The sequence below is a fragment of the Nomascus leucogenys genome, chromosome 2 (genome assembly GCF_006542625.1).
Source record: "Nomascus leucogenys isolate Asia chromosome 2, Asia_NLE_v1, whole genome shotgun sequence".
NCBI classification, from domain to species: domain Eukaryota; kingdom Metazoa; phylum Chordata; class Mammalia; order Primates; family Hylobatidae; genus Nomascus; species Nomascus leucogenys.
In genome coordinates this window covers 118,602,392-118,628,355 of record NC_044382.1, presented here as the reverse complement: position 1 = coordinate 118,628,355, position 25,964 = coordinate 118,602,392, and the positions used below count along the sequence as shown (strand labels likewise).

Genomic DNA, 25,964 nt, shown 5'->3' with positions numbered 1-25,964 from the left:
TGGACAATGTTGGTCTAGAATCAATGACATTGATTTCTTTGTAGAATTACAATGTCAAAGTATCCATTATGAATACAGCATCTATTATATCTTGATTTATTTTCATCTGGAAGTTTCCAAGCATTGTTGAACAGTAACTATATTTAATTGGGCATTCAATGATTATGAAATTGCTGTTCTGATTTATATAAACTCTTACATATAAATTATTTACCGTCTAGTATTCTATTACACCACCAGAGGGCATACATAACATTATAAATCTTAAATAGGACACTAGCAGTTTCTGCATCTAAGTACTGAATTTAATTATAGTTTAATAGCTAAAAGACAAATGAAACAATGCAAAATATTAATAAAATATTTCTCACCGATGATTTTTCTTACAATAGCACTTTCTTTCTCTGGAGCATCATATCACAAGTATCCAAACATCTTTTCAAATGTGCAATTCATCCTGAAAGCCTCGGAAATTATAGGTAAAAGAGAACTCCGTTCCGAATCCATTTTTAGCCCTGTGGAAAATAAGAAAAGATATGAGAACACAGATTCTGATATGGTGAGTAATCTGGGATGGTGGGTATATCCCGTTGCATGATGCATCAGATATCATTACTATGATTAAGTAGTGGTGCTTATCAATACAGTAGACATTGAAGAATGATGAATTTAGCTGTGGAGGAGGGGTGAACAGCAAAGACACGAATTTCATGCAACCATATGCACAGTTCCTTGAGAGTAGTTAATAGGATGAGTAGTGAGGTATCAATATATAACACTACTACTTTAAATGGGGTAATGCCATAATACCTTCTTCTTCATAAGTTCCATCACACGTACTTAATTAAAAATTAAAACATAATTTAGACTGACTTGTAAGGTAACATTTTAAGATATTATATTTTTATTAAAGGGAAAGTGTGTAAAGGGCAAGTTATTTATGAAAGCAAGCATAGTATTTTTATGCTTTCATAATTCATATGAAATAACATTCAGTGGCCAGGCATGTTGGCTTACGCCTGTAATCCCAACATTTTGGGAGACCAAGGCAGGTGGATCACCTTAGGTCAGGAACTCGAGACCAGCCTGACCAACATGCAGAAACCCCGTCTCTACTAAAAATTAGCTGGGTGTGGCGGCGCATGCCTGTAATCCCAGCTACTAGGGAGGCTGAGGATGGAGAATCGCTTGAACCGGGAGGCCGAGGTTGCGGTGACCTGAAATTGTGCCATTGCACTCCAGCCTGGGCAACAAGAGTGAAATTCCATCTCAAAAAATAAATAAATAAATAAAAATAAAACTAAAAATAAAAAAAAATTTAATATGCTATTAAAGTCAACTGAAAACTTTAAAAAATAGTTTAAATGGAGAAATGATGAAAATCTTTAGATTATGATAAATCTCTTAATTTCTAACTCAGATATTAGTAATCTTTAAAAAAAGTCCTAATTATGTAATTTGTTGGTATTTAATAAACAGTAATTATGCAAAGACAAGTACAGTGAGCCATATAATTGTGCATGTACCTTATAGATTAATACACTTCAAAGGACGAATTTTAATCTCTGGGGCTAATAGTGCCTTTCTTTCCTCACATATTTTCCAAAAAAGACCAGTAAGCATTTCAAAAACTTCTTTTATTTTTTGTTAAACTTATTTATTATTTTATAGTTTATAAATAGAAAATTTGTTTTTCTTACAACTTCTAAAAAAGGAAAAATACATTTAACATTATGCGAGTTGAAACACCTGAGGAAATTTGAGGAAGATTCTCTTTTTAGATAATGTTATGTGTTACCTTATAATTTTCCCATGCTTCCTGTAAGCCCTTTCTAAAATGGGCTATAAATTAAATATATAAGAAAAAACATTCCAACACATCTATTTGTAACCTTTCTGGGCCTAAGTGTTTTCTCTTTGGCAAATTACTAGTTCACCATTTATATAACAAGTGACATTTACCAAGTAAATTGAGCCTTCTGATTATAATTACTAATGAGCATAAATTGCCTCATGTGAGAAAGGGATCTGTTTTTAAGTATAAAAAATGTTTTAGCAGTAAGTAGATAAAGATAGCGAGCAACAGAAAGAGCACTGATCATGAAGAGAACAGACCTGCTCATGAACTGGTTCTGTGATCTAGGAGAGGCCCACAAATCTCGCCAAACTCCCATTTGCATATCGTTAAAAAATCATTATTGTCATAGTCATCATCATCATCATCACCATCATCAATCTGCTCTAACTCTTTTACAGAGTTGTTATAAAGATTGCAAAAAAAAAAAAACAGCATGTGCTTTATAAAATTATTAAATGCCATGCAAACATGAATAATAATTATTGAAAATATATATTTAGGACCTCACTTTACCCTAGACAGTGAGCTATAATATTTTCATCTAAGGATGTAAGTATGTTGACTTACTGTTGTGATTGGAATGTTTTTCCTTTAAACAAATAGGATTCCATGAAATCTTAGCAATGTCAATGGTCTGGTTATGAGGTAGGCACTGTCAATGTTGATTCTGATTCTCTTTAAGAATGAATCCATTTTGTCACTCTTGGTGCACACACACACAGCAAGCAAATGGAAGCTTACTGCTGTACAGCTCAGCCTGAATTAGAAGGGGCAAAAATGTCAATACATGAAAGGAACATATCAGCTTAGAATGGGACAAGTCACTAAATCTCTCTGTGCCTTTTTCCACTTTGTAGAACAAAGCTTAGATTCCATCTCTTCTAAATTCTATTTCAGCTCTATCCGTGTGATCCTGTAAAGGGATTATAACAGAGTTTGGCCTATCAGGTTTATTGCCCTTCTTTTTCTCCTCCTCTTATCTCATAATATAAAGACTATAAATATAGGATAGCATAGCCACAGTGCTGCTAAAATTACTGATTTGGCTAATCAGCACTCAGTCAGTGCTGGACTGCATGTCTTAAAGTTCCCCAGTTTCAGCTCAATTTCTCCAGTACAGCTAGCCTTTCCAGTTCAGTTGACTATTTACTCATTCAATACCCATCTCTCTCACCTGGGAAAGGAAAGAGGAAAAAAGACATAAAAGTGATAGAAATAGAAATAGATACATTTGCATCAATCTCGTCTCCTTTCCTTATGATTGTTTTAGTATATTATAGCAGAGGATTTGTGAATTTATTCCTGTAGCCCTTATCATTTGATAAAGCTAAAAGGTCCATAGCACCATATTTTGGCCACTGTAAAATATTTGATTTTTAGTGTTCTTATATACATTGGAATAAAGGCATAAATACTTAATTTGTTGTCAAAGTGCTACCAAAATTGCATTCAAAGTTTTATAGGATATTACGATACATTAGGATACACACCATATGAGCGTGGGTTCCACTTAAGAATAGGAAATTTCCTTTCCTCTGCTGTTGGACCCCATTTCTCTTTTTAATGTCTTTTTAAGTGATGCAGACACAGGGTTTCCATTGACTTTGACAAATGGTACACTTAATTAGCTCTTTGGATAGCAGACCCAAAACGCTGGATTGAGTTTTCCACTCTGTCCTTTGGTCACTAGCAAAGCTGAATTTTCTAAGCACAGTTGTCACTTGGTAGTAATAATAGTTCTTTGGAGAAGGTAAATTAAAACCCTGCTACAATGCAGTAGACCTTTTATTAAATAGTTTCATCTGTTCTGAAGTGCAAATAGTTCTCTGAATACTAGCAAACACAGAGTTTACATTCTAGTATGATTAGCAATCTCATTCTCTAACACTTTTTGATAAACCAAAGGCATTACCTAAGTTTGGGACATTTTGTGCTGTCCTGTAATTGTAAATGGTTACTAGGAATTATTAGACTGAGACATAAATTCCTTAAAATTAGGAGCATTATCCTATGATTCACGTCAAATTATCCAGGTAACACTCTGTATTGGGAGATCCTTTCATGGCAATGTCAACCATCCCCCAAAATGACTGAAAACTACATGAAACCCAGAAAGCTGTCCCTGAGCAGCCAAAATAGAGCCCATGCTTCAAAGCTCATTTCAGACACTCATAATTTATGTACTTAAATTTGCATAAAATCTAAGCTGGTGTTGTTATCTGAATTTTCAGCCAACAGTAGATTAACAACACTTTTGTAGGTGGGCTTCTCAAAGGTAGGCATTGTTCCAGCTACGAATGACAGCCCAAAGCTGGTCAGCAAGGGAGGGAGAAGAAAGAACTGTGGGAAGTGGTTATAAAAGCCAAAAAAGAAAGGAAGGAAGGGAAATAAGGAGGGAGAAAGCGAAGAGAGGGAGGGAAGGAGAGAAAGGAAGAAAGGGAGGGGAAAAAAGTTCTCTGGGTGTCATTTAAGGCAGTGCTCAGTGCTTTTCAAACTATCTGTGGTAAAAGATCTCTCCTAATTTATTTTTAAATTTCCAAACCATCACAGATGGATAATTTTGTAAAATATAATAATAATAACAACACATTACTGAAAACTAAAATAGAAAAGACCAAAAAACACAAGCTTTAATTTTTAATAGACTGAATATATATAATTATTTTTCAAATTGTTATGAAAGTTTCTAAATACGTATTTTTCATTTTTTGTGCTCTCATTAACAATTTGCAAATGGCAGTTATCTGCCAACCACACCTTGAGCAGGACTGATTTAGGGTAACGGCACAGAACTCAAGAGTAAGCAACATTGCTCACTCTTGGTCTTCTGCACTGATGATATATGTGATGATTGTATTAAATCACATAATCATCATCATTACATTAATCCATTGAAGTTTGATAAATTTGTTTTTTATTTGGAAAAATGTTTCTTGCTGAAGATTGCTTGATGGGCCAGGCGTGGGGGCTCACACCTGTAATCCCAGCACTTTGGGAGGCCGAGGCGGTTGCATCACCTCAGGTCAGGAGTTCGAGACCAGACTGAGCAAAATGGTGAAACCCTGTCTGTGCTAAAAATATAAAAATTACCTGGGTGTGGTGGCAGGCACCTGTAATCCCAGCTACTTAGCAGGCTGAGACAGGAGAATTGCTTGAACCCGGGAGGTGGAGGTTGTAGTGAGCCAAGATCACGCCATCGCACTCCAGCCTGGGTGACAGAGCAAGTCTGTCTCAAAAAAAAAAAGAAAGAAAGAATGCTTGAAATACATAAAATTCCTGAGACTAGCTAATAAGCCCTACCTATCTGGAAAATTCACAGGTGTGGCAGGTTCCTTTCCTCTTGATGATGCCAATGTTCTACTGCCAAAGGCCACAAGGAGCACATCTGCAATTAGACATATTGGGTTTATTACTTGTTGCCGAGCGAGAGAGAGAGAGAAAAGAGAGAGAGAAAGATAGACAGAGAGAGATAAAGAAAGAGAGAGAAATACATACCACGAGGAACTATGGGATGTCTTAATAAGAGAGTGTTAGAAGGAATCTACTAGAGGATTTGGACTTTATTTGGATGATCTTGGGAAGCGTCTAAGGAAGCAAGGGTTCTCTCTAGAGGTTTGATGCTGTCAAAAAGTGGGGGCAATTCTGTGATTAGGTATTTCGTGGGTGGCAGAGTGACTTTGTTTATATCTGTGCTTAGAAAAAAATTGTCAAGTGTCTTTATTTCTTATGGTCTCAGAATAATATTGTCCGAAATTGCTATTTTGTGAGTTTATGTCCAATAGGAGATCAAAATAACCTGGCTGTGTCAGACCGGCTTGTAATAGTATGTCAAATCAATCCCAGACATGAGAGGATGCTTTTTATTTCTCCACGATGTGTAAAATTGGCATAATATAAAATTGAAGATAAAACTCAAATCTCGTTCATTGTCTAAATCCTGATTTTTTTCTTTACCAAATGCTTTCTGAATTTTCTCTGATGATGGTACATAAATACATTAATGCAAGAATGGTTGGCCTAATTGAATAGTTTATGTAGTCCTGCAATATCTATGATTAAAATAATATTTATTATAAATTAACCATTCAAGTCATTCCAAAGTTTTTTTTTCATTCTTGTTTTTTTTTTTTTACAGTATACTTTAAGTTCTAGGGTACATGTGCACAACGTGCAGGTTTGTTACATATGTATACATGTGCCATGTTGGTGTGCTGCACCCATTAACTCGTCAAACATATTTATTTACCTATTTATTCAAAATAAGTTTGCAATCTGAGGATTGTCAGGCCTCCAGGCTCAGACACTAGAGCAATTTGAGAAAAGAATTTCATTTATATGGGTTACAGTTTTGGGGTAGACCCTACCATAAAGCAGAAAATTGAGTTATATGTGGATTTACTGAAGTTAGTATGTCTCAGACTAATGCTTTCATTATTTTAGAATAGTGCTTTTCTGTGGTGTATTCTAACACTCTCAACACTGAATTGTTTTCATTTGCTTTTCTGAATTATTGTTCCCCAGAGTCAGTAGCTTTGTACAGATGTTGTCTTCCTCATGTCTTTATCTCCACAATCTAACAGAATTCCTGACATAAAGTAGATAAATACACTACTATGGGACTTAACTAAACACTTTATTAGAAACTTAGAATATCTTAGCTTAAAATTTATGTATGAACTTCTTGCCTTCTATCTGGAAAGTACTCAACATAAAAATTATCTTGAAATTGTAGTCCTGATGTTGTTTTATATAATAAATAAGAATTATGAAGCCCTTTAGATTCTAAGTGTTTCATTTTAACATAAAAATCACAAAATATCAACTAAGTTAACAATTCGAGTACCTATCATACGATGTGTATTTGAATCTTCACTGTTGGCAAAAATTCGGAGAGTGCTATGTCATCATTTTCCATCAATTACTTTAGTAGACCAATTAAATATATAAAACTGTTGGGAAGCACTCTAAGGAAAAACTAAACAACAGATTATTTGTTATCTGAATTTTTAGGCTTTAAGAACAGTTACTTAACAGACATTGACGATGTCTTGCTAGGCATACATTTTGGTCCTTAAAGTAGAAATCCACATTTTAAAACATAATTTGCTGTTAGCATTTTATTCAAACTTTCCCCATTCCTTCTTTCTCAAGTGTCAGAGAGAACTAAGTCATATAGAATCTACGAACCACAATTGTGTCTAATAGCTATCTCTTATGTGATCCAGAATTTTTGCCGTATTGTAGAGCTGATATCATTGAACACAAGGGACCCATGTGAAAAATACATACATTAGGTTCGGGTTAACTGTATGTACTTCAAAAATATGCTTATGTAAATTGCTCTACTTGGTGAAATATAAAGTGTAAGAAAATATGCATTTTCATTTGTATATTTAAAATTTATTTTCATGTTTGTTCAAGTCAGAGTACTCTTTCTCAGATATGTTTTTATATTTTAATTCCTGAAACATTTGCAATTTAATCAGGGAGGATATGAAATTAACCACCTGCTCTGGCACTGTGTTGCTGCTTGGTCTTGTGTTCAGAATAACAGTCCTCAGTTGAATAACGTGCTTGAACATCTTGTCTTCCATAAGACACAACTTCAAAAGAAATGCTGGTAAGAGTGATCCTATAAATCCAAAGTAACTCTTGGAGAAATCTTTGTGCTTAAATGTTAAATAACCCTTGTACCTAAATGTTAATCACACCTCAGTTAACTATGAAAAAAATTTATAATCTCAGTTCCAAAGGCAAGGGCAATTTACATGTTCAGTATTAATTCATTTCATCAATACATTGTTTCTCTCTTTTTCTGTTTTGCTAGATGTGCACACATGCACTGCATAGGTTTTTTTTATTAAATGCAGTTTTTTATTGACAAAAAGTTTATTCCTGCATTGCAAACAGCCTTTATATTCCAAGTTGTTAAACAAAAGCAGTGAAGTACAATATATTGTTAGAGAAAATATACTGATACTGTATTTCTTTACTTGTAATGTATAACAAAAATGAATCTTAAAAAAAAAATTTTTTGGTCTCACTCTGTCACCCAGGCTGGAATGCAGTGCTGCAGTGCCGTGATCTCGGCTTACTGCAACCTCCATCCCTGGGGCTCAAGTGATCCTCCCAGCTCAGCCTCCCAAGTAGCTGGGACCACAGGCGTACACCACCACACTGGCTATTTTTGTAGGTGTTTTTTTGTTTGTTTGTTTGTTTGTTGATTTTTTAGTAGAGGCAGGGTCTTGCCATGTTGCCTAGCCTGGTCTCCGGTCTCCAACTTCTGAGTTCAAGCGATCTGCCTACCTCGGCCTCCCAAAGTTCTGGGATTACAGGAGTGAGCCACTGCTCCCAGCCAAAAATAAATCTTGACTGACAAATATTAGTTTCATCCTGTACATATGTTAATTTAAGATGAGAAAAAGAAGAGTCATAGTTTCAGCATGAGTTCAATGGAGGAAAGATTTTTTAAATTGACAAATAATGATTGTATATATTTATGGGGTATAATGATATGTTAGGATATAGTTATATCTTGTGGAATGAGTAAGTCAAGCTTATTAGCATATCCATCACCTCACATCCTTATCATTTTTTGGTGGTAAGAACAATTAAAATTTACTCTATTAGCAATTTCGAAATATACATTTTTTTTTACCATAGTCACAATGCTGCGCAATAGATCACTAGAACTCATTCCTCCTGTCTAACTGCAACTTTGCACTCTTTGACTGACATATCCTCTTTTCCCCATCTTCCTTACTCCCCATCCCAAGCCTTACACCATTCTACTACCTAGTTCTACAAGTTCAGCTTTTATAGATTCCACATACAAGTGAGGTTATGCAGTATTTATCTTTCTGTACTATGCTTATTTCATTTAGCATAATGCCTCAACATCCATTCATGTTTTTATAAATGACAGAACTTTCTTCTTTTTAAAGACTGGATAGTATTCCATTGTGTATATATACCACACTTTCTTTAATCATCAGTCAGTGGACATGTAGGTTGATTACATATCTTGACTATTGTGAATAATGCTGCAATGAACATAGTTCAGTTATCTCTTCAACATACTGATTTCACTTTTTTGGGATATATACATAGAATTGGGATTGTTAGATCATATGGTAGTTCTGTTTTCAATTTTTGAGGAATCTCCATACTGTTATTACATCAATAATGTAAAAGGATTCCCTTTTCTGAACATCCTAATCAACATCTGTTATCTTTCATATTTTTGATAATAGCCATTCTAACAGGTGTGAGGTGATATGTCATTGTGGTTTTACTTTGCATTTCCCTTATGATTAGTGATGTTGAGCACATTTTCATATATCTGTTGGTCATTAGTATGTCTTCTTTTGAGAAATGTCTGTTCAGGTCCTTTACCCATTTTTTCATTGGGCTATTTGTTTACTTGTTATTAAGTTGTTTCAGTTCCTTCTATATTTTGTATACTATTTACCAGATGTATGGTTTGCACATATTTTCTTTAAATATGTGGGTTAAAAATGCATGGTTTGCACATATTTTCTTTAAGTATGTGGGTTGTCTCTTTGTTAATGTTTCGTTTTATAATTAAAGTAGACTTTAATCCATTTTGAGTTAACTTTTCTATATAGTGTGAGAGAAGGGGCTAATTTAATTCTGCTTGTGGATGTTCAGTTCTCTCAATAGCATGTATTGAAGAGATTATTCTTTCTCTATTGTGTATTCTTGGTAACTGTCAAAAATGAATTGACTATAAATGCATGGATTTACTTCTGGTCTTTCTGTTCTGTCCCTTTGGCAAATGTGTCTGTATGCGATTGCCATGCTGTTTTGATTACTATGACTTTGTAATACACTTTAAAATCCAGTATTGTGATGTTTCCAGCTTTTTTCTTTTTGCTCAGGATTGCTTTGGATATTCAGGGAATTTTGTGGTTTCATACAAATTTTAAATTTTTGTCTGTTTCTGTGAAGAATAACATTAAAATTTTGATATGAATTCCATTGAATCTGTAAATCACTTTGGGTAGTATGGATATTTTATCAATATTAATTTTTCCTATCCATGAACATGGAATATCTTCCCACTTAATTGCTTAGGTTTTAATTTTTTTCATCAATATTTTATATTTTTCAGTGTACAGATTTTTTTACTTCCTTTGCTCAATTTATTCCTATTTTATTTTTTTATTTTTTTGCTATCGTAAATGAGATTGTTTTCATAATATCTTCTTCAGATAGTCTGTCATTAGTATATAGCAGTGCTATTGATTTTAATATGTTGATTTTATCACCTGCAAATTCCAATTTTACTGAATTCTTTTAATGTTCTAACAGTCTTTTGGGTTGCTTTTGTAGACATTTTTGGGTTTTCTATATATAAGATCATTTGGTCAGCACACAAAGACAGTTTTACTTTTTCCTTTCCTGTTTAGATGACTTTTTTTCTTTTTCTTGCCTGATTGCTCTGGCTAGGCCTTTTAGTATTGTGTTACATAGAAGTGGTGAGAGTGAGCATTCTTGTCTTGTTCCTGATTTTAGAGAGATGCTTTCAACTTTTCACCATTGAGGATAATGTCAGTTGTAGGCTTGCCATGTGTGACCTTTTTTTGTGTTGAGGAGTATTTCTGAGGAAATTGATCAGAGGGCACTCTTTTCCAATATTTAAAGAGGATTACAGTTTTGAATTATTTTTCAGTGAATACAAAAATAATAATAACTTGTAATCCCATACCAAGTTGAAAATGCAATTGCCACATATATTTATTTAATTAGTTGCTGGTTTTAAGTCTCTGGCAGCCCATTCTACACCAAAGGCCTTTGTATATGTAAATTCTAAATCCCTCAGAATCAACTGTAGACCCTTCTAAAAGTCTGCAACATTCTTTATGAACAAAAGTTGTTTTCCCACTTGTATTTGGAAGTTTGTGGGATTCCAGATTAAGTAAAGATTTTTGGAGGATGGCTTAAAGTTTACCTAATTTCCTTTAAAATACTTTAGAGTTCATCAATAATTTGTTCTGTCTCATAGTGTGATGGGAGACACCTACTGAGTATTGCAGTTTGACAAAGATTGCAATATTTTTTACATTTTTAAAATAAAGAATAGTATTTATAAATATGAGACTAACATGCAAATAGATTATATTTACTATAAACAGCAGTTAATATAATTTTACGCAGTATATTTTAATACAGAGCTCCTAAAAACAACAAAATTTAGAGGTTCTCATTGGTGCAAATTAGTTTATTCTGGAAGTTGTGGTGATTGTTTCAGACCTTTTTTAATGATAGAAAGTAAGTTGTAAGAGATTCAAATATTTAATTTCTTTTTCAAAATGACAAACGACTAGAACTACATAAGCCCTTGGGAAACTGTAACTGGATTTAGAACATAACTGAAATTGTATTTTAACATCTAAAAATAAATATTGTGTGACTTTGTCAAATTTATTTAAAAAGTACTCTAATAATTACCAGATAAAAAGTTTAAATGATTGCCGAAACAGTAAATGTAGCTGTTTAAGAATATCGAATGGTGGAATTCAATTCTTTCTTTAACCGATTTTTAGATTTTGCTGTATTGCATCCACATCTATTTAATTTAACTTACTAATGATTTGTGTTTAAGGTTGCAAACGTTAATGAACCAGTTTTTTTTTAAATACTTAGTATTTTATAAATGTAGGACATTAGAGACAATACAAAACTCTTCTTATTTTAAAAATAAAGAAACTGAGGCCAAGTTTATTAGGCTTATTGATGAGTGGAACCAGATTTTAAGAGTTTTGATATAGCACTCTCTCCAATGTATCATTCAACTGTCATTTTAGTTGCATTGTTAAGCAGATAACTGCTTTGAGACAGCCTGTCACTGAATCCTGACTTTTCTTTTTCTGGGAGGATATTTTGGAAATTATCAAGTGAAGAAGGGGATACAAGTGTTTACACAATGCTCAATGAACAGAAGAGTAAAGTGAAAAATACAATGACTGCTCATGATAGAAAGGAAAACAATAATTACTTAAAACAGTACTGCCAAATAGTTTTGATTCTGTTTTTTATATTTACTTTTTTATTTTAAGGAAAAGATTTAATCTTTTTTTTAAAAAAAATAGTTTGCTGTAGCAAACAAAAACCATTGACATTAAAAGAATAATTTGTGTTTTTAGGTTAGCAATTTGACTAACTATTCTGTTAATGATAACATTATACCAAATATTTTAAAATCAACTTTTCTCCTTACAAAATATTTATTTATATAAAGGCCTGTGTAGGTTTGAAGAGGCTATTACTCCAGATAAACAATATGCACTGTCATATAATTACCAAAATAAAGCCAGAAATGATTTTAAATTTCTAGAGAATCTTTAATATTGGTCTTATGTACTCCTAAGATATCACTGGGTACATGCAAAAAATTAAGAAAATGAACTGCATGTATTTAGAATGAAAAAGAAATATTGAGGCACCAGGCCCTTTTGATACATTAAGACTTCATCAGGATTTGCTGGACCAAATAGTCTTAAAATTGTGACACTTGGTGGAAGACACCTTTGGTTTAACACCTAAAATTCAATGCCAGTGACCATTAGCAGGAGTAACTTTAGCAATTTCATTTGCCGTACATCTCAGGAAAGTAACATAATGTTGAACAAGTGTTCCGAGATTTAGAAAGCAAAGAGCGATCATTCAACTGAAATATCAGAAGAAATTTTATTTATAGTGGCAAAAATTGCTTGTGCTTGTGCCTGTGCCCATGAAAGTGAAATGTACTCATCTGCCCATTTCTGATGCTATTGGTCAGTAGATAATTCATCATGCATCTCCCTGCATGACTTCTTGTAACCCCTTTTATAGAGATCCTACAGTACAAAAAGAAACAAATAGAAGCAAATGGTTTCAGCTGAGCTTAGAAAACAGCAGGTTCAGGTTCCACAAAAGGGCTCAAGGAAGGCAATCACAGAATTAGAGCAGCCTCGCTGGGGGACAGGGAAAAACTGGGGAAAGAATACACTGAAGAGAATAAATTATAAAACCCAATGAAGTAAAGAAAAAGGGACTGCAGGAGTTCCCTCCCATCTGCCGTGCATTGGCCTTTATCTGCCCATAGCTGGAGATAAGCAGCTTTCTGGAAGGCAGATTTCCACTTAATGCAGTTAAATTTTATATGATGCTTCATACTCTCAGTGCTCCACCATGTGGTTTGGCCTTTTATAAACGGCACCATTTGCTCTGGGGAGATAGCTCAAATCAACGCAAAAGTCTTTCTAATCTAACATGAAAATGATGAATTGTGTTTGTAATTGAATTATTAGCCAATGAAGACCGCTGAGAAAGGCAGTACGGCATTTCATTCGAGCAGTATGACGTAAAATTATATCTTCCAACACAAAATAACTGACTTAATGTGCTCCATAAGTGTATTCCAAAAAAAAGCTTGACAATTTAAAACTGTCTTGAACATGGCAAGTGTTTTCCAGACATACAGTGTTTGTGTTTGCATTGAAATGAATGAAACAAGGAATTAGCTGTATGGGCGGCAAGGCACTTCCTTTTCAGCTAGATCACTGATATCCACATTATTTATATCCTTGATCCTACTAATTATAATGTCCATGTGATGGTCTAACCTAGAGCATTCAAACAACAGTTTGCATCAATACTCCTTCATTTCTTATGAACTGAAATGTCAATGTAGGTTCTCATTGTTTATTTCCTTGATGCTTCTTGATTCATTTCTTGGATTTCTTATTGATCCTTTGATCCCTGGAGCCAATTATAACTTAGTCTGTATCAAGGGTAAATACACACTATATATGCTGCTACATTATCGTACAGCGAAAAAGCAATGCAACCTGAAACCAGAATACATGAATTTTAGTCTTGTCTTTTGCTACCTGTGTAATTTTGAATGTCGCTTAACCCCTATGAACCCCAGGGTCTGTTTAGCAGTTATAGCGAGATAACAGCCACCTCAAAGAGCTTTTGAAAGATTTAAATGAGATAAGTAATATGAAAAACACCTATTAGACTGTAGTTCTTCCCTGGATACTACATGTCCTGCCAGTTCATATTTGAACTAATTTTTCCCCCAGTAAGGCTCCTGCCTCTTGAATTTCTACCTCAGTACATGTCGTCATGTCCTTTCCTCCAGCTAACCAAATCAGACATCTTATCTTCTCCATCTCACTTTCCCCATCCAATTCAGGATCTGACAGTGTTGTACGTACATTAACTACACTTCGAAACTGTTTCCCTGCTCTCTGTTCCCACTGTCATAACCTTGGTTTGGGCTCTTATTGTCTCTTGACTATTGTAGCTTTTTAACTTCTCTCCTTGCTTTGCGTTCGTCCCCTCAACAATCTGTCATACACTATGCTGCCAGGCTATAGCATAACTGTGACTATAACACTCTCCAGCTTAAAATTATTCAGTAAGAACTGTTTTATGTGATACGGAAGCTGCAGCCCCAATCAGTGTCTCATAAATTGCCATTATCTTGAAAAAAATAAAAACAAAAATGATGACTGAAAGATTCTGCTAGTAGGATTAATTACCACCAGCCAATCAATAGCCACAAACACCTGATGGGTCTGGGTGGAGGGAAACAATTAGTGCCCCACCTCTGCCTTCCCTGATGAGAGGGCAGTCATTGCTTCTCTGAGGCTCCATCCCTTCACTCTCCCACACCAGCTTCCCTGGAACTCAAAGAATGAAGTCCTGTAAGCAGGAGAAAAAGCCTTTTAACAGACAGGCTAAAGCGTACATTTTTGTCATCGTCTTTTCTGAGTAACAAAAATCAGGCAATGGCAAGGTAAATTTATTCTTTAAACTAGTTTCTCTAAGTAGTAAAAAATCAAGAATGAAATACTGACTGCCCTCTTCTCCATGTGCAGTAAAGACCGAGACAAATTTATTTACACTAATTCTCCCCTTCCTAGTCTGTTAATACAATCTTGAGTTCTGATAACATTATAGTTATTATTTCAAATGTTCTGTCTTCTCCTTAAAGAATTATTTATATATCTGCATTTAATTATAAATTATAAATTATTTATAAAATTATTTTTGTTTATTAAAACTTACCGATTTTTCTTCTACTCACCTGCAGCCATTTAACACTAGGATTTTCCTTTCTTAAACTGTTCAATACTATTAATTTCTTAGCTTGAATAAATTTCTAAGTATGTTTTATGATTACTTAGGTAAGGCCAAGATTATATACAAACCTTGGCTGGATATAACATTTATCACCGTTTATTTTTTCCCTAAAAAGTATGATGTACATTTTGTCTGGTGATAGACTTCTATGATTACAGTGTTTATTTTTTGTTTAATTCCCCCTTCAAATTTCTAAATGTTGCTATGCTGTTTCCTAACACAGTTATGATGAGATGTTCAAAGTTTTCAGTACTCTTGTTTTTAATCTGTTTAATTTTCAGTCCAGAATTTTTCAGGAACATCTTTGTGATTTAGTAGGCAGGAGTTAACTGGCACCCTTTCTTGTCCATGTTAGGAGCCTATTGAGGCAAATCCTGTGCTTTACCTAGAAACTTCACTTTGAGAAGCTGTGCACAAATACTATGGCTGCTGGTCTACATTTTTTCAAGGTCTTGTATTGACTACCCATAGTTCATATGTGTTCCCAACTTCTGCCTCTCCGTACTTAGGGGTTTTTTATTTATTTTTATTTTATTTTTTACATTATGGTGGGAAAACCCATATATTTCTCATGGATAGTTGCATTAAATTTTGGACTTTTTGTTATTAGAAATATTTTTCTTTAGTTGGGCCCCATTTACTTCATAACTTTAAATTTTTCTCCCTCTCTTCACCTACCCACCTACCTACCTTCCTTCCTTCCTTCCTTCCTTCCTTCCTTCCTCCTTCCTCCCTTCCTTCCTTCTTTCCTTCCTTCCTTTCCTTCTTCCCTCCTTCCCTCCCTCCCCTCCTTCCTTCCTTCCTTCCTTCCTTCGTTTCCTTCTTCCTTCCTTCTCTCCCTCCCTTCCCTTCTTCATCCCTTCCTCCCTTCCTCCCTTCCTTCCTTCTTCCCTCCCTCCCTCCCTTCCTCTCTTCCTTCCTTCCTTTCTTGTTCCTTCCTTCTGTAATTAGATAGTAATAGGTATGCTTTCCACATTTTCCTCTAAATTATGAAGGACTTTTCTCTGTTATTTCTGTAGTTAACTTCCTCAACTATGGATTGTAATTATATTTTTACATTTTAATTTCTTTGCAATCTCTTATCTTACTCTACTACCTTTCATCTCAGCATCAAGGCTTTTCATTGTGGGTTATTATTCCTGGGCTTTATTAAAGATGCATGAATGTCTTGTAAAAATAACTTCTGGTTCCTGCAAGAAATCATTTTCAGAATTATGACCGTCTCTGAGTACTGAGACTGATATTCTCTTCAGCCTTTGCTATAATCTATTTTCCTCAGTCTTATATAGGTCCCTCTTCTTCACTTTCCAGTTACTTATTCTAGAACCAGGAGAAATATATAAAAATGATATTTTTAAATAAGAGGTTTGTGTTCACAGCATTCATAACAAAGTTGGTAAAAATTACAACACTCAATGTGTAAAATTATCAGGCAGCTTCCTGTGTACTCCTTACTCTTGGATAGTTTACCTGTGAGGAAAAAATGCACTTCTATATTCCAATTTTATCATCCCTCTTCTCACCCTCTCCCATCCCACATGCCTATAGGCACTGTATACTACCCTTTTCATTACCAGGATGTTATCATCTCTGAATAAATAGGGAGAAATGAGAATGAACCCAGAAATAATACTCTCACTACTTAAAAAAAAATCAGTACCTTAAGATAAAGGATTGGCTGCACTTTCTCTGATTCTATGCAAAATAGGGTAAACAGAACAGATTATTATTTTTAAAAAAAGTTTTTTCTTTTACTTTTTTTGGGGAAAACAAGGCTACTGTGTTTCAAGAAGTGGCATGTGTGTGCTCCTTATTGCTTTCAGCTTTATCAACTTTATGGTTTGTGGAAATTCCCTTTAAGTTGCTATTATTAGTGATGTCTCTTTCTGTTTTGGGGATCATGTGGATTTTTGACATTGTCAATGCTTTCTGGAATATTTATTGCAATGTTGAAATAAGTTGGCAAGCGTTGCTACTTAGAGACATTTTAATTTCATTTAAAAATTAAAATCCACTAATCGAGGAAATGGATATAGAGGAGTAAGAAGAACCTAGGAAAACTTTTAAATGCTGATGTTCCTAACTTCTATAAATGTGTGCATGTGTGTATGTATATATCGTTATTTTAGACAAGCCAGTAAAACTGTGGCTCAGTTTCTTTATTTAAAAAATTAGAGCAAATCTATAATAGTTACATATTATTTTGTACAACTTTAATTTTACGGCAATGTAAAACCAAGTCAATATGCTGATACTTCAGGCTTTCTGAATTATAATGAGTTCACAAAGAAGCTAGTGCTGTATGAAAATTTCTAGCCTAATCCAATTTGAATTCCTTTCTATGTGCATTGATTTTCAATTTTACCTTTGTTTTCGACAAACTCCAGTTTATAAGTATTGATGTTTCTGTTTTTGGCGAAAACATTTTCATTCACAGACAGTTTTGTGATCAGCAGCATTAATTGAAAATAGTGTGTTGCTGGTGAAGCATTTCTCTACCACAGGTGGATAACACTGATGGATCTTTTTCAATCCATAGTTCAATGAGACTGTCCTCGGTTAGCTACAATTTTCCAGACTTAAAAAAGAAGAATCAAAACCTTCTGATTATGAAATACATTCAAGGGAAAAGAAGTTTTATGAACTCTATGAGTATCCTCTTTTTTAATTGACCATAATATGAAGTATAAATGATAAGTAGTCTGGAAATGACCTATTCTCCACCTTGGTGGTCATCTGGATGGACTTCTCCTTCCAGTCACTCTATGACTTTAACAAGGAAGTTATCAAACTCATATCTTTTTTATGTCAAAGAAATAGTATGTTTGGAATTCAATTTAGCATTCTGAACCTTGTCATTTTACATAGAGTATTTCATTCAAATCTCAAAATAATCTCTAAAAAGTGAGTTTTGCTGTATTTTCTTTATAGACAAGTAAATTAAGACTGAGGTAGGGTACATAAGTTGCCCTATAACATATGCCTAGTTAGTGGCAGAGCTAAGATTTCATCTTGATGTTTCCGACTCTAAAGTTCATGTTCATAAGCATCATGTTAAGTGCATCAATTAGGATTTCGCCTTCTTTATTTGGCAGAAACCTGACTACAGTTGCATAACCAAATAGCTTTCTTTATTGCACATGACAAGTAGTGCAGTGCTGATGTGAGTACTTAAGGAAATCTTCAAGGCCCAAGCTTCTTCTAGCTTCCTTTTCTGTCATGTATAGCAGGTGATTTTTATCCTCCTTGTTGAAAGAAGGCTGCTGTGCCTGATGATATCATGGAATATATGCATTACAAGCAGAAGGAAGAGGATGAGCAAAGGAGAAAAATAACACCTGTTGTTTAATTTTAAAATTTTTTCTTAAGCAGAAAAATAATAGCTTACTGGAAGTCTTCATAATATGCTTCCTTTTCTAGCTCATTAACCAAATCTGCACTGTATGGCTATTCCAAGCTTCAAGGGAGTCTAGGCAGTCAATTTTAAATCGAACTTACTGAAATATAAATTAGATACAATGAACTTCATACATTTATGTACACAGGTCTATGACCTTGGGCAAATGTATACACTCATGTAATCACTACTCCAATCAAGATACAGAGAATTCCATCTTGAGGGGGCTAACTTAATTGAGCATATTGCCATTTTGAACAAAATTCATGTTCCATTAGAAAAGGAGACAAATAGTATTAGGTAGGCAATAGGCAGCACCTCCTACCCTTAGGTTAAATATTGACATTTATGTAATGGTTTAGAAAAGCAGAATTGCAAGACAGAAAATACTTCTTGGTGGGAGAAAACTTGAGATACAACTAATCTAGCTTAAAAAGGGAACTTGGTCAAGTCCCTCTGACCTATTTATGTCTCAGTTTTCTAGTATGAAAAAAGGTCTTGGAAAACTCTTAAATGTGTCAAAAATTGTTTTTCAAATCAAATGAAATAATTTATGTGAAAGCACACTGACCTCTGTAAAGCCCTATTTAATATGAAGAATTGTCTTTAATTTTCATAATAAGAATGGTTTGATTTAGAAAATGATGATGACCTTGAACTTATGGGCCTGAAGTATCACAGTTGTGAAACTCAAATAATCTTGTAAAATATACTAACTTTTAAATTTATTAATGGTCTACAAATCAAGGCAATAAACAGCTGTAGACCGAAGTATTTTTTAATTTACTCTCTTATCAGTTCTCTTTCAAACTATTTTTCATTTAAGTAAAAATATCACAAATAACATAATTTTCAAAACCTTCAAAATATATGTACGTTTATAACTAACAAATCCTTGTGTGATTTCCCAGTTTTTATAATATTTAAAAAAACTAGTCTTTCATTCATGTGAAATATAAATTTTATTTTGAGAAATTGTACTTTTTCCAAAATCAAAGAGTGTTGAATCTTTGGAGTATCTTAGAAGAAGCCCGTTTTTAAAAAATTGCTCTATTTTGAGAAGAAAACACTCTCTTGAAATTCACCTTGTGGAATCAGTTGCAAGAGGTTAAACATTAAAACCTATTGTGAGTTTTGGGGGGTACTCTAGAACCAGAGCCCCTGACTGCTTGTTGTTCAGGATCTATGAAGAAATGTGATTATATGTGATATTTATTACTCAGATTCATCAGAGCACTACTCTGAACTCAAACATATTACCAAAATGTGTCTCTTCTTTGCAGATTTTTACCATAATAAGTAAGAACCAATACTAATCTTTATTGAAAATAAATGTATCTGGTAATGCAGACATGCATTTCCTCTGGCTATTACATTTTTTTACATTAAAAGTTGATTATTATTATTATTTTCCATTACAATCTTTATCCTTTCGTCCATAAAATTTTCAGGTTGGATTCAGTACTGGCTTTAATGGTCCTTGGGGAGGCCGCCAAATTAAACATGGCCTGCTTGAAAGCTTTAATGGATGTAGTGAGAGATTTTGTTTCAAGCATTATGTCTGTTCAAAATCAGGTAACATTGCTAATTTATGTGAAAAGAGAACCAAAGAGAAACAGATTTTATTTTTGCCACTATTTAAATTGTATATCGTATTAGCGCATATAATATGCATAACTTTATAATAATAAATTTAATTAAATATAAAAGCAAATTCACAGTTACCATTTATCACAAACATTTTTCATTTTCATTACATAATATTAAAATTTATGTTTTGGTTGGGGTAAGATCACTTATTGAAACATTTCTGTATTGTTGGTCATTAAATTTGTTTCTAATTGTTCACAGTTAATTATAAGTAATGTTGAATTGTTATTCTCATACATAAAATCTCTGTCAACACTTCTATTTCTTTAGAGTGGGCTAATAAAATTAAACTACCAAGTGAAACACTGTGAAGTTTCTTTCAAAGTTTTTGGGACAGATGTCCAAATTATTCTCCATAAGATATATTAATAACTTTCTTGCATTCCTATGAACAATAAATGAAAGTGTCACACACTAGAATGGAGCTGTATATCAAAAGGTTCCTTTTGAATATGATATGGAAAATAGTATCTCATTGAATTAATTTACATTCCGTTGACTGCTAAGTAAATTTCAAAGTTGTTCTTTATATAATTATTAGCTATCTATATTTTTTATTCTTTGAACTGTATTTTATGCAATCTACTCATGGTAAACCCATTTTTAATGAACACATTTAGAAATATTAGTTTATTATGGTCTTTTAACAATTATTATAAGTACACTATGTAGTTATTGATATGCAGACATACTTTGATGATCAAATATCTGTTTTCTTATTTCAGGAAGAAAGTTGCAAGGTAGATGATTTTTCCTGGGCCTGGAATGTAGTCTACATATATACAGTAATTCTTGCAGAAATCTGCTTGTATGCAGCCACTTCTGATTTGCGAAAAACTGCTTTAATTGGTTTCTGTCACTGTAAAAGTTCACAAAAAAATGTTTTACACTTGGACAAATCAGTACCTCCAGAATTAAAGGAAACAAGTATTTTAAGTCTTTTGGAATATTTCTCTTCAAAAATGTCAGAGAATTGTAAGTAGATTGTTTTTCACTTTGATGAGTACTATTTTTAAGTGTCACTGTCTACATATAATAATAAGCATTCTACAAAAAGTTAATATTTAGAAATAGCAAGTAATTTTAAATTTCTACAAATTTTGGAAGAATATAACATGTTTTTTTTTTTTTTTTTTTGAGGCCAGGTGTCACTCTGTCACCCAGGCTGCGGTGCAGTGGCGTGATTTCTGCTCACTATAACCTTCTCTTCTGCTTCAAGCCTTTCTCCTGCCTCAGCCTCCCAAGTAGCCGGGACTATAGGCACTCGCCAACATGCCTGGCTAAGTTTTGTATTTTTAGTAGAGCTGGGGTTTTGCCATGTTGGCCAGGCTGGTCTCAAACTCCTGACCTCAAATGATCCACCATGTTTGCCTTTCATACTGCTGGGATTACATTCATAAACCACTGCGCCCAGCCAGAAAATTTTTATCAATTATTTTAAAACAACTGAAATAAAAATTAGATTCAGTTGACTGATGATTCAAATTATATTCCCTGAAAACAAAAGATGGATTTAGGCAAACCTAGGTAGTGTATATGAAGTTTATTTCCCCTTTATTTTTATTTTGTTCCCCATAGGATTTATCTTCTTTCTTCCGTTTTCTCTAGGCATTTACTGTCTCCCTCTTGTTCCTTTCCTGCCCAGAGGATTTCTCTACAATTACTTCACTCAAATATTCTACTACAATATTCACACCTGACATCTTATAGTCCATCAAATAGTAGCTGTCTTATGTCTCAGGACTAAAGGTCATTTTGCTACTGTATTTATGGGAGTTAATAGAATAAAATATTTTGATTTTTTCAAGAGTACTATGGGGGCAATATTAATTCAAAGTAGTCTTTTGTGGTTGAATAAAACTTTATAGATTTATTGTGAAAAATAATTGCAATTTATATATTATTATAGTCTATTGTGTATGTGACTCTCACTTCCATTAAATGCTGAGATAATTGATACTGAAGAATCATGTCTGAATTATATTTCTATTAACCCAGCATCTAGCATAATAATACATAATAGGTAAGCAATTATGATAGTGGATTTATAATGTAATTAAATAAATCATTAAATTTCAGATATAATTGCAAGATTTTGGAAGGATTTAAAGAAGTAAGATATTGTCTTTCACCAAAACCATAATTCACTGATTTGGGGGAAATTATGATTGAATATAATTTTAAATAGTAAGACTTTAGAAGTAGATACACATTTCATTCTCAAAAACTTGCTCACTATTTTTAAATTGCCTTCAATATATTTTTGGCTTAATCAATAGATTGAAACCCAGCTTCTGAGTGTAATTAGTGTGACCTTTTCCCACTTTCCAAGCTTTTATTTTTTTATTGGTGCCAATTTTAAACAGATCTTTATTCTTAAGTACAAAAATTGTATTTCTTCCATGTTTATATTATTAATAAAGTGAAGATAAATGAAGGTATTCATTTCTTTTGCTGTTCACAGTTTTAATTATTCAGAATGTCAGAAATTTTGCTACATAGCAGTTCAATACATGATTTTTAAACCACCACTAAACAGACTCATCTACAATTTTGGCCTTCAATTCTTGTCTGGCTATGTAGGTTAGTTTTTCCTGACTTCTAGTCCAGAAAAGGCCCTCCATGGGAAGAATCTTTACTCCCAGAAACCTCTTGGCCTCCCTTTGGTCATGACCCCCTGTACTCTGTCATAATCTTATGATGATGGGATTGCATGTTTCTGTGGATACTCACAAAACTCACATTTTTTTCCTCCTCAACAGTCTGATATTTTTAAATTTATTTATTATTATACTTTAAGTTCTGGGATACATGTGTAGAACTTGCAGGCTTGTTATATAGGTATACATGTGCCATGGTGGTTTTAAAACCCATCTTCTTGGATTTAAGCCCCTCATGCATTAGGTATTTGTCCTAATGCTCTCCCTTCCCTTGCCCCCAACCCCTGACAGGCCCGGGTGTGTGATATTCCCCTCCCTGTGTCCATGGGTTCCCATTGTTTAACTCTCACTTATGAGTGAGAACACGCGATGTTTGGTTTTCTGTTCCTGTGTTAGTTTGCTAAGAATGATGGTTTCCAGCTTCGTCCATGTCCCTGCAGAGGACATGAACTTATTCCTTTTTATGGCTGTATAGTATTCCATGGTGTATATGTGCCACATTTTCTTTATCCAGTCAATTATTGATGGGCATTTGGGTTGGTTCCAACTCTTTGCTATTGTGAATAGTGCTGCAATAAACATACATGTGCATGCATTTATAGTAGAATGATTTATAATCCTTTGGGTATATACCCGTAATGCAATTGCTGGGTCAAATGGTATTTCTGGTTCTAGATCCTTGAGGAATCTCCACACTGTCTTCCACAATGGTTGAACTAATTTACACTCCCACCAACAGTGTAAAAGCGTTCCTATTTCTCCAGATCCTCTCCAGCATCTGTTGTTTCCTGACTTTTTAATGATGGCCATTCTAAGTGGTATGAGATAGTATCTCATTGTGGTTTTGAGTTATATTTCTCTTATGACCAGTGATGATGAGCTTTTTTTCATATGCTTGTTTTGGCCACATAAATGTTTTCTTTTGAGTAGTGTCTGTTCATATCCTTTTCCCACTTGTTGATGGGGTTGTTTTTTCTTGTAAATTCGTTCAAGTTCCTTGTAGATTCTGGATATTAGACCTCTGTCAGAAAGATAGATTGAAAAAATTTTCTTCCATTCTGTAGGTTGCCTGTTCACTCTGATGATAGTTTTTTTTGCTGTGCGGAAGCTCTTTAGTTAGATCCCATTTGTCAATTTTGGCTTTTGTTGCCATTGCTTTCGGTGTTTTAGTAATGAAGTCTTTGCCCATGCCTGTATCCTGAATGGTATTGCTTAGGTTTTCTTCCAGGGTTTTTGTGGTTTTAGATCTTCCATTTAAGTCTTTAACCCATCTTGAGTTAATTTTTGTATAAGGTTTAAGTAAGGGGTCCAGTTTCACTTTTCTGCATGTGGCTAGCCAGTTTTCCCAGCACCATTTATTAAATAGGGAATCCTTTCCCCATTGCTTGTTTTTGTCAGGTTTGTTGAAGATCAGATGATTGTAAGTGTGTTGTGATGTTTCTGAAGCCTCTGTTCTGTTCCACTGGTTTATATATCTGTTTTGGTACCAGTACCATGCTGTTTTGGTTACTATAGCCTTGCAGTATAGTTTGAAGTCAGGTAGCATGATGCCTCCAGGTTTGTTCTTTTTGCTTAGGATTTTCTTGGCTATACAGACTCTTTTTTGGTTCCATATGAAATTTAATGTAGTTTTTTATAGTTCTGTGAAGAAAGTCAATGGTAGCTTGATGGGAATAGTATTGAATCTATAAATTAATTTGGGCAGTATTGCCATTTTTACAATATTGATTCTTCCTATCTATGAGCATGGAATGTTTTTCCATTTGTGTCCTCTCCTATTTCCTTGAGCAGTGGTTTGTAGTTCTCCTTGAAGAGGTCCTTCACATCCTTTTTAAGTTTGATTCCTAGGTGTTTTATTTTCTTTGCAGCAATTGTGAATGAGAGTTCATTCATGATTTGGGCTCTCTATCACTGGTGTATAGGAATGCTTGTGATTTTTGCAAATTAATTTTATATTCTGAGATTTTGCTGAAGTTGCTTATCAGCTTGAGGAGTTTTTGGGCTGAGTCAATGGGGTTTTCTAAATATGCAATCATGTCATCTGCAAACAGAGAGAAGTTGACTTCCTCTATTCCTATTTGAATGCCCTTCATTTCTTTCTCTTGCCTGATTTCCCTGGCCAGAACTTCCAATACTATGTTAAATAGGAGTGGTGAGAGAGGGCATCTTTGTCTGGTGCCAGTTGTCAAAGGGAATACTTCTAGCTTTTGCCTATTCAGTATGATATTGGCTATGAGTTTGTTACTGATGGCTCTTATTGTTTTGAGATATGTTCATCAATACCCAGTTTATTAAGTGCTTTTAGCATTAAGGGGTGTTGAATTTTATCAAAGGCCTTTTCTGCATCTATTGAGATAATCATGTGGCCTTTGTCATTGGTTCTGTTTATATGATGGATTATGTTTATTGATTTGCATATGTTGAACCAGCCCTGCGTCTCAGGGATGAACCTGACCTGATCATGATGGATAAGCTTTTTATGTGCTGCCTGCTTTGGTTTGCTGGTGTTTTACTGAGGATTTCACATCAGTGTTCATCAGAGATATTGGCCTGAAACCTTTTTTTGTTGTGTCTCTGCCAGGTTTGCTATCAGGATGATGCTGGCCTCATAAAATGTGTTATGGAGGAGTCCCCATTTTTCTATTGTTTGGAATAGTTTCAGAAGGAATGGTACCAGCTCGTCTTTGTACCTCTGGTAGAATTCGGCTGTGATTCCATCTGGTTCTGGGCTTTTTTTTTTGGTTGGTAGGCTATTAATTACTGCCTCACTTTCAGAACTTGTTATTTGTCCCTTAAGAGATCCAACTTCTTCCTGATTTAGTCTTGGGAGGGTGTATGGGTCCAGGAATTTATCCATTTCTTCTAGGTTTTCTAGGTTATTTGCACAGAGGTGTTTTTAGTATTCTCTGATGGTAGTTTGTATTTCTGTGGGATCAGTGGTGATATCCCCTTTATCATTTTTTATTGCATCTATTTGATTCTTCTCTCTTCTTTAATAGTCTGGCTAGTGTTCTATCTATTTTGTTATTCTTTTCAAAAAACCAGCTCCTGGATTAACTGATTTTTTTGAAGGATTTTTTCCGTCTCTATCTCCTTCAGTTCTGCTCTGATCTTAGTTATTTCTTGTCTTTTGCTCGCTTTTGAATTTGTTTGTTCTTGCTTCTCTAGTTCTTTTAACTGTGATGTTAAGATGTCGATTTTAGATCTTCCCCGCTTTCTGATGTGGGCATTTAGTACT

General features: G+C 34.1%; 1 protein-coding gene across 1 annotated transcript in view; it reads left to right on the top strand.

The window, feature by feature from the left end:
- Nucleotides 1-25,964, top strand: part of TMEM232 (transmembrane protein 232) — a gene marked incomplete at its 5' end in the record, with an annotated part of 254,920 nt that overhangs the window by 42,455 nt on the left and 186,501 nt on the right. The window contains 4 exons of the mRNA XM_030822062.1: nt 393-559; nt 7,345-7,478; nt 19,868-19,991; nt 20,792-21,041. Of these exons, the coding sequence (XP_030677922.1) occupies nt 393-559; nt 7,345-7,478; nt 19,868-19,991; nt 20,792-21,041 (675 nt within the window). The remainder of the gene's footprint in view (nt 1-392; nt 560-7,344; nt 7,479-19,867; nt 19,992-20,791; nt 21,042-25,964) is intronic.